The following is a 14,544-nucleotide window of genomic DNA, read 5'->3' as shown; positions in this document are numbered from 1 at the left end:
GGCATTTGTAGACAGCAACAAAACAACTGTCCCCAACAAAACACAAGAGGGTAGAGAACGGATGAGAAAGTAGGAAGACCACTGGTCAGATGGCACTGAAGGAAGGAAGGAAAGAAGGAGATCTGTTGAATTTACTGACTTAGTGATTCTCCAAATAAAAAATAGCTTAAGAAGTGTCCATCTTGCTCAACCTGAATGTCATCTTATTTTTAATGAAAGTGTCACATGCTTTTTATATTTATGTTTGTATGAAGTGCCATCCTTAGGGGTAGGCTTTTCATTCTGATATTACAGATTTATTCTTTCTGATCAAGACTTGGGAGGAGAAAACCACATCGCCAATTTTTCCACTTTCTACCCCAAAGAGGATGAGATAAATCTAATAATCTCTGTGACCAAAAGATTTGATTTAGATGAATCTGTCCTTTAATTTATATTGTGTTTTTTTATTTGTGTTTCTCAAAGCTAAACTTCTGAATCAATTTTAAACTCTTAAAATATTTCTCACACATATAAGAAATATTAGTTTACCAAAGAACACTTGATATAGGAGAGAAATGGGTTCATCTTTGGATTAAGTTTAATGTGTTATATACATTTTGTGCATGTTTAATTTTTATGTAAGCCTAATTAATATTCTTGAAATAAGATCACCAGCAAAGTCATGTTGTAGTACACTTTATATAATCTGTTGTAGAGAGTGTAACACATGAAGTTGTTCACCACGCTTCTGTTTTCTCCTTCTCTTTGTGTGTGTGTCCAGCCAACACTTCTCTGTCTGTATTTGTGGATACAAGGGTTGTGCTCCATTGCCCTAATGCCACCTCGGATGCTGTGATAGTAACATGGGCAGTAACCTTCAGAAACCAGACTTCCTGCAGCAGAGACTACAGGACAGATAACAACAAGACCAGTGAAAAAACTTGTACAGACGAGAGAATATCCTGGGACTTCAGACCTGATCAGAACTTTGCCCTTCAGATTAATCCCGTGGCCATCACTCATGAAGGATATTACAAGTGTGAAGTGATCACACCTGATGGGAATTTCGGTCATGGGCATCACCTCCGAGTGTTAGGTAAGGAGCCTCGCATACTGTGGTATGCCAGAGAACCAGATCTGAGACTGAACCAAAGGTCTCTCTCTAGTCCATATCGCATGTGTTGAGCCTGAAACATTTTCCCCTGCATCTCTGCAGTGCCCCCTAAGGTGACCCTGTCTCTAGGCGAGAATGGAACTACCATTTGCTGGGCAGTTGCAGGGAGTCCAGCTGCACAGATCTCCTGGACCCCAACGGGAGATTGTCACACTGTGGAAGAACGACTGGGCAATGACACAGTGACCGTGCAGAGTACATGCCACTGGGAGGACCGCCAGGTGTCTGAGGTGTCCTGCTTTGTCTCCCATGTGACTGGCAACAAGAGTCTGTCCATAGAGTTGAATCAAGGTAATTACCTGTTTTTTTTTAAAGGTAATGAACTTAATGCTTGGGAGGAGAAAACCACATCACCAATTTTTTCACTTTCTATTCCAAAAACAAAGCAAGGAACCTTTTGCTCCTAATTTGAAGATGTTATCTAAACTTAACTAGGTAATGCTTTACTATGTTAGGGAAATAATTCCTATTCCTTTAACAAAATGAAGGAGTAAATTTAACAACTTCTTAGTGGTACACTCTAAATATCTTTTATTCTGGAAGCCATAAAAATTTAACTTAGTATCTATTGACTTTTACTTTGAGATTAGTATTTGCATAAAGTAGCAATACTTTTATATAATTTAATAATACTGATTCAGTAGATAGACAGGAACAATATTATTCCTTTTCTGATTTTCATAGTTCTTAAATAGTCACCACTTTTATTACTAGCAGACAAGTTTTCCTTTCTCCTCTCTGTCATCTGAAACATATACATCAATTCATTTGCCAAATACTTGTTGAATGTATGTGTTTTTGATGCTGTTATGTAAAGATGAAAAGACAAGCTCCATGTCTTCATATCATTCCAAGAAGCATAACCCGATGGTTATGAGCAAAGCCTTCAGCATAATATGGCTTCTTGTTTACCAGCTGTGTGACTTGGGAGAGTATTTAATTTCTCTGTCTCATGGCCTTTTAAAAAATTGAGATATGGGACACCTGGGTGGCTCAGCAGGTAAGTGCCTGCGTGGGCCCGGGGTATGATCCTGGGGTCCTGGGATTGAGTCCCATATCGGGCTCCCTGCATGGAGCCGGCTTCTCCCTCTGCCTGTGTCTCTGCCTCTCTCTCTGTGTCTCTCATGAATAAATAAATAAGATCTTTTAAAAAATTGAGATATAATTGACATATAATAAATTAATTTGGGGTATACATAATGATTTGATATTTATGTATGTGGCAAAATGATCACTACAATGGCTAGTCTCATGGTTTCTTCATTTGATAGAATGGATGACAGAACCATGTTATAGAGTTATTATGATATCTAAAAGGAATAATATATTTGAGGAGCCTAGTTGGCACAGTTGGTTAAGCATACAACTCTGGGTTTTGGCTCGTGATTTCATGGGTGATTAGATCAAGCCCCGGGCTAGGTTCTACATTCAGAGAGTTTGCTTGAATTTATCTTTCCCTTTGTTCCTCCCCCCTGTTCTCTCTCTCTCAAATAAATCAATCAATCCTAAAAAAAGAGTAATATATTTATTTTACATGGTGCCTATCACATAGGTGGTACTTAACAAATTTTAGCTACTGTATTTACCATGTGAACAGTATTAGCTTTTATATTCAATAAATGTTAGCTATTATGTTGATTATATTAATACAGATTAGCTATTATACTCATTCTTATGTTATTTAAAATAATCAGCCTATTAATTATTCCTTATAACATCTCTCCTATTAAGTTTTTTGCAACATCTTTATTGATATCTAATTTATGTAGCGTGCAATTCACGCATTTAAAGTGTATCATACAGGTCTTTGGCACATTCAGAGTTATGCAACCATCACCGCAATCAATTTTAGAACATATACGTCACTCCAAAAAAAAAAAAAAAAAACCTCTATCCTTTAGCTATCACTTTCTAATTCCAGAAATCCTCCAGCTTTAGGCAACCACTAACCTACTTTCTGTTATCTATAGGTTTTCCTATTTTGGACATTTCACATAAATGGAACCATATAATATGTGCCTTTTGTTACTGACTTCTTTTACTTGGGATAATGTTTTCAAGCATCACCCGTTGTCCCACGTACCAATACATTCATTTCTATTCTTTATTTTCTATTACCAATCTCCTACCAGCTCTAGGTTATTATTTTATACTTCTTGCCTCTAGACATATGCATTTATCTGCAGTCCCACCTGACTTTGCTTTCCATAGATAAAACATTCAACTGTACTCTATATTCATTTCTCCCTTCCCATGTCCTGAGAAGCTTTGCTTCAGTAGTTTTCTGTGCTCTCTTTTGTTCACTCTTTTTTGTTCCACAGATCCATTTCCTAAGGCTGATTATATGGGCATGACTCTTTTTCTCCCTGTTTTATTTTTTGTTTTTCCTCCCATGTTTTATTTTTATTTTTTTACTTTTAAAAATATTTTATTTATTTATTCATAAGAGACACACAGAGAGAGGCAGAGACACAGACAGAGGGAGAGGCAGGCTCCTCGCAGGGAGCCCGAAGTAGGAGTCCATCCCGGGACTGGCATCACACTCTGTGTCAAAGGCAGATGCTCAACCACTGAGCCATCCAGGCGTCCCTCCTCTCTTGTTTTAATAGTTGCTTTGACTTCTGCAAACTCTTGGCTCTTGCCTTTTATTCATATCCAAGATTTTTTACAAGAAGAATCTATGCTCATTGTCTCTTCTGTGTTACCTCACATCTACTCCTTAACTCCTTTGCATCTTTGTGCACAGGAAATATTCTAACAAAAAGCTAAAGATCTCTCAGATGCCAAACAAAATATAAATTTTTAATTCTTAGTTATTAATTAACTTCTTTGTGATATGTGATATGGTCTTTCCTCTCTTCTTACCTATTTTCCTCCCATAATCACTTGGTTCTCTTCTTAACCTTCAGTCAACTTCTTAGTCATTTGAGACTGTTTTTCATCTACTCATTCCATGAAGGAAGGTATTTCTCTGAGTTTGATCGTTGACTCTATTAATAGTCTTTTCACCTTTACTCCTATTCATTGAAGGACTTCATCCATACATGTGGCTCCAACCACTGCCTAATTATTGACTCTCAAACCTATTTTTAGCTCATATTTCTCTCCTTGGCTATACCATGATCAAAACCAATTTCCAATTGAGTGACTTCATGTGGATACATCATGGGCACCTCAACTTGCATATTCCTGAAAAGGAATTCCTCTTCTCTACTCTTTCATAAGGAGTGCTTATATTTTATCTTAATAATGACTCAAGCCAGAAAATTAAAGATATCCTACAATATTAATCTTTCTTATTTCCCATATTCAAAATCACTATGTTCTATTGATTTTTGTCTTAAATTATTTTCTTAAATCTAGACCTTTTCCTTTCCTTTGCTTTAGTTGAACACATGATCATCTCTCCCCAGAATTATTCCAATTTCCTTGTAACAGGTCTGGCACCTAACTTACCTCACTCCAATTTATTGCCTACACTGTTGCCAGAGTGACTTTTCTAAAACGAGAAGAACATGCCCCTCTCCTCCTTAAATGCCCCCAGTGGTTTCTCTTGGTCTCTAAGAAAGCTAAACTCCTTTGATATGCCATTCTCCATAGCCTCATGTCTCGCTAATCTTCATCCTGGACTGTGGGCTTCTTTGGGTTCCTCAAAAGTGTTATCCTTTCTCATACTTCTGTACATGTAATTGCACATTATACATGCCATTTTCACCTCTCCACATGCAGTTCTTTCCTCATACTCTGTTCTTCCATTCCATTTTCTCAATTCCTATTCAAGTTTTAAAAAAAGATTTATTTATTTAGTTGAGAGAGAGAGGAAGAGTATGGAGGAAGGGGCAGAGGGAGAGAATCTCAGACCCACCTTGATCATGGAGCCCCATATGGGGCTCAATTTCATGACCCAGAGTTCATGACCTAAGCTGAAATCAAGAGTCCAATGCTCAACCAACTAAACCACCCAGTGGTGCTCTTCCTCTGAAGTTTTGAGGCTTAGTTTGAAATAGTTTCTGGGATAATTTTCTTTTCCCATGAAATTTCCTACTCTGTGTTCATCTAATGCCTCATGCATATATCTGAGTACTTCATAGTCCTGTAATTGCCTGTCCACTTCTCTGACTCCAGTACATGGTAAACTCCTTGAGAGTAAGAACCATATTCTTCATTTCTATATCCACAGTCTGGCACAGTGCCTAAAACATACAAATAGCTACAGAATTCAGATCATCATAGACTTCATCTACATCTGTACTCTGCTCTATCACATTTGATTTGTTAATGAATTCTTCAAATCTTTGCTCGAATTGTTTCTTTCCCTTGAAAACTTCTTCCTTCTTCTCTTAACCTATTTAATCCTGTTATTGGCAAGGTTCCATTCAAATTTCACTTCACCCTGACCTCCCAGTTGGAGTTGATTAAGTTTTCTTATTCTTTAGATGATTACATTCCATAATGCTCACTTAGCACTCTTTGCTCTCTTGTAAGTGATCTTTTCATTTGTATGGATCTGACTTTTCCAATCAGACTGTGAGCCTTTTTGAGGACTGAGACTATGTCTTCATCCCTGATAGTGCATAGGAAGGAGATTGGCCTACTTCTAGTTTAGTATGTGAATAGGTTATTTAACAAGATGACATGACTTTTGGAGCAAAGACTCAGAATAGTACTTAAAGTTTACTTTTGGTTGCCATTTTCTTAGCAGAAAAAAATTTCAGAATGATAGTTCAAATTAGTCTCATTTTATCTTTTCAACAATTTTTGGGGCCATTTTACAGATTAATAAATGAAAGTAAGAAGACATAAAATACCATACTAAACCGGTGACAGCAACTCAGTGACAAAATTACTATGTGGAAAATATCAGATAGTGCTCAAAATATTAATGATAATATCCTAAAAATCTTCCATTTACATAGGAAGTCAGAAAACATATTTCCTTTTTTCTTATATAATTGGAAAGTATTAGCAATGTTTACTGTGTATTTATTCATTTAGAAAATATTGAAAATCTACCATGTATAAACACACAGCTCCTAAACTCTGTCATGAAAGAATATCTTAACATTTGAATTGTAGTTTAGAAGGTGTTTTGATTGATAGTCTGTGAACTTTTAAGACTATTTTAAAAGTCTCTTTTAGACAATTGACCCTACTTTGTTCATCACAAGAATCCTTGAAATGGTCTTTACCTGTGCCTGTGTTGCCTGTATTTAAAGGTGCCATAACTCTGGAATTTCCAGCATCAGCCTTACTGGTCATTCTCTATGTGAAATTCTCTTTATTCTTGGTTATTATCCTGGTCATCGTGGGATTCACCTATTTCCAGAGAATAAATCATTGCAGGTAGGAAATGAAATCTAAAAAAATATAGGCTCATTAGAAAGAAAACATCATTGTAAAGCTTTAAGTTTATAATATTCTGGGAAGAGCTTGATGCATTTTTTGGCTCATCGTTTGTTCCCCTACCCCTTTCTTTGATGTATGAACTTCGTTAACTCCTGGAGAGTCCAGGAAGTGATGCCTGCAGCATTGGGACAAAAGTTCCTGTTTCTTTCCTGAAAGATAATCTGTCCTGGGCCATCCTTCGAGAATTCAGTGGGGGAAATGAAGTTCAACTGAAGCTTCTTAAATGTTTACTCCCTAGTTTCTATGCCTGTGAAGGATTATATTCATTGTGCTTTATTATATATTTTCTGTTTTTTCATAGAGCATGAAAACTGAAAAATCTGGAAGTCAATTTAGATTTGATGGAACACCATGAAAAAGCAGCTGGTTAAGATCAGCCTTTGGGTTCAACATCTAACTCAACTGCTCCAATTCTATTTAATACCTTTGTGTTTATGTGAATCAATGTGATAGTTGGCAAATCCTGTTTCAAACTCTTAGCATACGTATATTTACGCACATGCCAAAGCTTGCTGCCTGCCTTTGTAAATGTCTGGGATGACTCATCTACTTTCCTCTTTGTCTTACTGAATTCTTATTTGCAAACAGGAGATAGCCCTGCTCTCAGCCTAAAGAGGAAGATGGTTCAGCAAATGGCAAATTACAAAGCTTTGCAGGTTTTCTACACCCCTTGAGTTCTTTGGAACCTCCCATCCTTTTCTTACTTACTAGCAATTAGTCTGGTTGTCGTACTGCATGTTTGGCCCAATCATTGAATAAATGATGAGGAGTCATTTTCAATAGTACCTTTATTTTTGAAGAAATTATAAGTTAACCCCAAATAAGGACTCTTAGAGTTATTGGAGACAGTGCTGAATGTTACCTCATCTTTTAGAGCTCAGCTGTCTCAAGTACTCCACACTGGAATGGATTAATGGTAAGATTTCTTGGTGAAACCCCAAAATTTTCTAGGGCCACAGTAAACTGGAACCCTATCTTGATCGATTGATATGGTTACCCTATAGTAAAAAGTGTCCTTTTGTTTAAAGGAAAAATTTTTTCTATAAGTTGGCACGTGATTCAAGCTATTGTTTTTTTTTTTTTAGCAAGGCTCCAAGGGAGAAAATGAATGCATACTACTATCTGGAAGACAATATATAAGTAGGATAGTCTAATTGTTAAAACAAACAACCTCCCAATCTCAGTGTATTCATATCACAAAAATTTAATTATTCCTCACTCCGTATCCCAGGGAAGGATTTTGATCTAGAGCAGGGAACAGGAGTGGTTCTGCTATAAGTGAGCACTTTATCCTATATCTCTGCCCTTCTCAGAGTATTCTCCTTTCAGCTGGTGAGTGTGAAAGAGAAAGGGAGAATGGGGGATTTTTATGTAGGAGGTTTTTATGAGCCAGACCTGGAGTGGTAATAATATCTGCTCATGTTCTATTGGCTAGTATTTGTCACATAGCCACACCAAATTCTATGGAATTTGGAGAATGTAGTGTAAACTGCCTCAGCAGAAATAGAGTCATAGTCCATCCCTACAGTAAAGGATAGGACAAATGCTAAGATTAATACTTACTTCATCAGTAATTCAACATGAACCAAGAAATAAACTAGTAAATAATTTCATATATAACTTATATTAGCTCTTTTTTCTTTATTGTAAATATTCCCTCATGTTTAAAACAGAGCATATAACTGAAAAAATCTAGTATCATAGTTTTGTCACAGACTCAAAAACACTGTGGCACTGACTGCTAATTGCCTGATCCAATGCTCATCTTCCCTTTTCTTTGTGGTAGAAGATTATATTTGTGACTCCAGATCTTCCCCCTCCCTCTGTCCATGTAATTTATCAGTGATTTTTTAGTTGAAAACAAAGAAATTGCATGTTTCTCTAACTCATGTAATTTGCTTTAGCCAATCAAATGAGACAAAAGTGGCAGTGTACTAGTTTTGAGCTAACATCTCAAGAAGTCTTGAGTGTTTCTGTTAATCGTACATGAGAACATGCCTGGGCTAGTCCGCTGGAAGATGAGAAACATGTAGAGCAGAGCTGGGTCATCCTAGTCCCATTCTCCACCTTACTGTTGAGACCAGCCTAGATAATCCAACAGTTAATCATCTCTTAGACAAGGGAGAAGCTCAATCAAGATCAAAAGAGCTGCCTATCTGACCCTCAGATGATCCCAGACATTTAAGCAATTGTTGCTATGGAGGTTTTGTGATTGTTACACAAAATTGTTGTGATATTAGATCTTTGATGCATTGCTTAATAACATGACTCCAATTTTTTTTAGTATGGAGACACACTTAACTAAAAGACAATTCTCAGTTTCCCTTGTAACTGAGTATGACTACCCATTACAATTTTTGCAAATAAGGTGTAAACATATATCTTGTGTGATACCTTTTGGGATATCTCTTTGAAGAGAAAGGAGAAATCCTCTTTTACTTTTCTTTCTTGTCTCCTGGACTATAACACTGGCATAACGACTGGAGGTCCAGCAGCCAGCTTGGGCCATGGATGACATTGAGGATGGCAGCTACTCACTAAGATGGTGGAAAAGAAAGACAGAAGGATCTTGGGCCCTAATGACTATGGAGTTACCATACTAATTCTAAAATACCTACTGTAAAATTCTTTTGTGTGAGAGAAAATACGCTATTGTGTTCATGCCATTGTTATTCTGAGTTTTATTCCATACAATGTGAACTTAGTCCTAGTTCATGAAAATGCCTACTTTGCCAGGTTCAAGATTTTCTGTCAATCTTACAACATAGGTTATACTCTATTCATGTGCATTTTTCATGTCCTATTTTCATTCTTCCCATAGAGATTATGAAACACATGTAACTTCAGAAGATAGTAACCATAGATATAAGAGCCTTCTATGTTAGAACCAATTCCAGAAGAGCCAAAATTCCAGAAGAATTGCTGGTTATGTAAAACTGAAGGATGTTATAGACTTGTGATAGGAAAGGGCTTGGGAATTTGGAGATGTGCAAAGATTATCTAATAGTCAATCCCACCACATGTGAAGACGTGTCTGTGTTACAGGGTTGGAAAGATAAGGATGCTGTTGTGGGCTGTTAGAGAGGATGTGATCAGGAGAAACAGAGGAATTGAAATCTATGAGGCTTTACTGAGTTAATCTTTTTTCTGCTATCATTGAAATGAAAAGACTCATTGTTTCTGGAAGAAATTTACATTTGATTTCATGCTTCTTCACTGCCATGATTTTCTATGTGATGTCAAATTGGAAGAGTAAAAAGCTATAGCTACTGTCTCTCAACTTCTTACCCCTGAATAAAGAAAAAGAATTTCTTTCCTAAACACATGTATGCATACATATATACATGCACAACAAATTAATTATGGTCCTAAATTGAGGGAAATTGGGAGCAACCTTAGAAAAACACAATCGAGAGCCACTAGATGGTGCTTCAACTTAATTCTTTTAACATTTTGAAGCAAGCTAAAATTTAACCTTAAAACAGCAATCCTGCATTTTTTCTTTAATTTTTCCATAAAACTGTCTCTTCCTTTAGGTTTCCTGGGTAACTTAGGGACAATTACAGAAGGAAGGAAATAATTGTTGAAATTAAAAAGAAAATTTTTTTTAATTTCCAAACTTGAATTGTACTACTCTTGCCACTTAGTTTTAGTAGAAATATTTTGTTTATCAAATGAGATAAGGGTGGATATGAATAGTCTAGTTTCAGGGAAAAAGGAAATGTAAGAATCTCCTGGTGGTTAGACAAGATTAGTACTCACTTACTTCTTAAGTGGAGTGCTGAGATCCTAGATCATTAAAGTGTTAACAGCAGCAAATGATTGGAGCTACACATAAAATTAACTGGCCTTCTCTACTTCTTGGATTCATCCTCGTATCTCATCCCCCATGACTTTTAGAGGCCTACGTAGTATTCTAGAACTGGAAGGAAGCTACAGAAAAGTAGGCCACCTTCCTCATTTTACAAAAGAGGAAACTAAGATACTTAGAATGAAGTGACTGTTGGGTATTACTAAGAAGCCAGCTGGAGTGTGGACCTGCCTTGCTTGCTTGCTGATAAAGAGCACTCACAAAGTGAACTTTATAGTTTGTTGTTTTGTTTGGAGTAAGAGTTGGGGTTCAAGAGAGAATTTATGGGAATCTTCAAAAAGATGACAAAATGAAAAAGTGAAAGAACACGTGAAATATTCATGAAATTAATTACTATCTTCAAGGGACAAATGGATGTTATTAAAAATTGAGTGTCACCACATGTCAGGGATATCATATTTAAGCTTTTTTTAATGATTTATTTATTTATTTGAGGTGGGGAGAGAGAGGAAGAGAATCTCCAGCAGACTTTCTGCTGAGCTCAAGGCCTGACACAGGGCTCCATCTCATGACCCTGAGATCATGGCCTGACCCGAAGTCAAGAGTCAGACACTTAACCGATTGAGCAACCCAACAGCCCCCATATTTAAGCTTTGAGAATACAAGTACAATGGAGAAATTTTAAAAATTGCTTGTTTAAATCTTACTTCAGTCCTTTCTATAATCAGGAAGCAGGACAAGAATCAGAAGAGGAAATTTTGTCTATTTAGGGAAATACACCCACATTTTAGAGAGGAAAGGTAAAGCTTAGGTCATAGAATGCATAAGGAACACCAAAATAAAGGGAACTCAAATGGTCTGCATAATTTTTTTTAAAGTTTTGTTTTGAGGCTCCAGTGATGAGAATTTGGGAACCCTTGAGGAATCAGGTAAAAGAAGAGGTAGACTAGGCGTTAGCTTCAAAAAGAGAGTAGTTGATAGTAAATTCTCTTCTAGTTGATAGTAGCTAAAGAGTTCTCAAAATAAGGGTGCCTCTCTGTTAGCATTTAGTTAGAGTCTGTTATGTAAAACATCCTTCATGTGATTAATGGTGACTTAGAAATGAAGGAAGAGGGAACCCTATCCACATCCTGGGGAAAACAGTTGGCAGAAGGCAGAAGTTGGTAGCTCCTATGGTGTGAAAACAAGGGTGACCAATAAATTGGTCTGATATTTAAAGTGTACACTAAGAGATAGTAAGAAGCCAGTAAGTAAAGGCAGATCATTAAAATCCAGTACTGATGCTGTAATGGAGGTATGTACACAGTGCCAGACCAATCAAAGGAAGGAGTATTCAATTCTGGCTGAACATGTTGGTTGTAGGTCAAGAAAAGCATTGGATGTATTAGGAAGCTTTCAGCTGCAAGAAATAGAGAGTAGGGCTCTGAGTTAATCAATAAAAAATTTATTATCTTACATAAGAAGACTTCCAGACGGGGTGCTTGGCTGGCTCGGTCGGTTAAATGTCTGCCTTCCGCTCAGGTCCTATTCTTGGGGTCTTGACATAGAGCCCCGTGTCAGGCTCCCTGCTCAGTGGGAAGTCTGTTTCTCTCTCTCTCACTGCTAATGCTCTCTCTCTCACTTTCTCAAAAAATAAATAAAATCTTGAAAAAACAGAGAGAGAGAGAGAAAAAGAAGAAGGCATCCAGAAGTAGAACCAACTTCAAGTCTGGTGGTTTCAATGGATCTATGAAATCTTGAAGGGCCTGGATTTTAACCTCCTCTCTACTCTGCCGTTTTCAATGTTTTCTTCATCCTCAGGCTGGAAGTGAGAAGGTGGTGGTCACCCCAAGGCCATATGGCATGTCCAGAGGAAGAGGATTGACCATCTCTTCCTCAAATCCCATCTTACTTGTGAGGACTAAGAGCTCCACATTTGTTTCCTCTCTTGCCTGATTGTCCAATCAGGCCACAGGATAATTCTTTATCCAATCTCTGGCAACAACTGAGATTATCTTTATGTTGATTAGGGCTTCTGTTGAACTGTGCTAAAGTTAGTACATCACATCTTGTTAGTGGGAATGAATAGAGACCTGAACAAAAACTGAGGCTTCAAAGAGGAAGCAGAATGGGAGAATGCCTGAGAAGCCTTAGTGAAGAAGATGGTAACTGTCAAGCTGAGTTCTAAAAGATGCACAGAGGGGCTGCAGGTGGGCAAGGACAGGGAAGAAAGGCATACTAGGGGAGAAGATAGCATGGGTAAAAGCAGGGGGCTGTGACAGGCTGGGTCTCTTTCCAGGCAATGGGGAAACTGTCTATATCATCTCCTACAGGTCCTGCATTTCAGGAAGTCATCTGGGGACACAAGAATGCTATTCTATTGAGAATGCCGGAGAGTTTTGCAGATCGAGCAAAACTCTCCTTGCAGATCTTGACGAATTTATAACATTTTCTGAACAGAATGTCCAAATCTTCTGACTGATTCACCCATCACTGATTTTAAGATCAAATAAGGAGCCAAGAACATTGGCTTTCTTATACCAAAGAAAGACAGCAGCTCAGCCTAGAGAGACAGTGGGTTGGTGGGATGATGTCACTCATCTCTGAAGGGCGGGGCTCAGTTTCTGAGCAGGGTAAAACTGGCAGATTTGAGACACTTCTCCTTATTCTGGTTTCCTCCAATGTAATATGAAAATAATTCTTGCTCTTAACCCAGCTGAAGAGAGGATTTTGTGGATAATCTTTATAAATTTATAATAAATTTATAAATATCCTTGGGGAAAATGCTATAGAAACACCAAGCCTTGTTATTCATCCTTGCTTTCGAGTGTCTTTTATGCACACATAGGAAAGTAAAGAAAAATTTGACCATATGTTCTGCCCTAAAGCATCTCTTCTACCTAAAGCACAGAGATCCCACGCACAGACAACCACAGACATAGATTTCCATTCCCAGTTGTGGAGCTGGAGTCGATGTTCCCACACATTGAGGAGAGAGCTCTGTAGAGGTATGGCAATCACTGGAGAGGGAAGAAGTGACCATCTCTGTGCAGGTAGGGGAAGGCCATATGACTAATCTAGGCAACTTGAAAATTTTACAAGAGGGAGAGAAAAAACATACACAGGCTCAAAATCAGAAAAAAAACAAATCTTAACAAGATACACTAAAACAAAAAGATTTGTGAAGTTCCACAAAATGCTAACACTTTTAGGAGAAATGAATCACTTTCCAAATTGCTGTCATGATTTGCCTGTTATGAAGAATGTGCTCCTTCTGGGAAAATGAGGTTGCTTATGAGATTATTTACTCTTGAGCCTTAACATGATGAAAACGCTTGAGTACATCACATCTTGTTAGTTTCTTTTTTTATCCCATTACCTTTATGAAGCTCATTTTCTTTACAAAAAGAGAGAGCAGAAGATCTGTTGAGCAGGGTGGTTTGTGCTAACATATGAGTTTTACTATGTTTCTGAAGGGCGTGTTGTCTACTGTGCAGCTTTCTGGGGTTCCATGGGGGCCTAGAACCTGGAGGGAAAGCAGTTCTCTTCCTTTGTGGGTACTGTGAAAAGAGGTTATGCTAGTGGAAAGATGATTTTGTATATTGCTAGGAACCCTTGGAATGGACATACGCACCTCTGTACACCTAGCTGTTGTTCTGTAGGAGATGATGCCAGGCCAGGTTATGTATTTTGTGTCTGACTACAAGAGTTTACAGTTTATTTACAATTTATACATTCCCAATTTAAGGCTTTTGGCCTGAGGACACCATCTATGACATAATACCTTTAAAACAACTACTCCCACAGATTTTCCAATAATCCATATAATGGAAAATCACAACACAACACCATTTACAAGACATTGAAAACCAAGGAGTGGCCCAAGATGTCTGCTCCAAGAAACTACAGTAAATGTCTTGGGACTAGAAAGAAAGATTAAACAGCCAGCATTCCAGCAAGAAGCATCTGTCTTTTGTCATTCTCCCCAAAGCAACATAAAATGTGCAGAGAAAGGCAGCCATTTCAGTGAGGGCAAAGGAGGTCGACCGTCTGTAACATTTTCCACCATTCCCTTGCAACTAAAACCCAAATCCCATTACTTTCCAACTGCCTATCAGGGAAGGGTGTTTGCTGATGCAGCCCAAGGAGGCCTAATCACTATCCATGGCAGCCCCTGTGTCCTGGAGGATGA

At 37.7% G+C, this 14,544-nt stretch overlaps 1 protein-coding gene across 1 annotated transcript in view; it reads left to right on the top strand.

Moving 5' to 3' along the window:
- LOC112913698 (cell surface glycoprotein CD200 receptor 2-like) overlaps positions 1–9,883 on the top strand; it is a 31,220-nt gene extending 21,337 nt beyond the window's left edge. The window contains exons 4-7 of the mRNA XM_025990575.2: positions 764–1,078; positions 1,199–1,447; positions 6,373–6,499; positions 6,864–9,883. Of these exons, the coding sequence (XP_025846360.2) occupies positions 764–1,078; positions 1,199–1,447; positions 6,373–6,499; positions 6,864–6,870 (698 nt within the window). The 3' untranslated portion in view covers positions 6,871–9,883. The remainder of the gene's footprint in view (positions 1–763; positions 1,079–1,198; positions 1,448–6,372; positions 6,500–6,863) is intronic.
- The last annotated feature ends 4,661 nt before the right edge of the window (positions 9,884–14,544 follow it).

This window comes from Vulpes vulpes, chromosome 1 (assembly GCF_048418805.1).
Source record: "Vulpes vulpes isolate BD-2025 chromosome 1, VulVul3, whole genome shotgun sequence".
Lineage (NCBI taxonomy): Eukaryota > Metazoa > Chordata > Mammalia > Carnivora > Canidae > Vulpes > Vulpes vulpes.
This window is presented reverse-complemented; position numbering and strand designations above follow the sequence as displayed.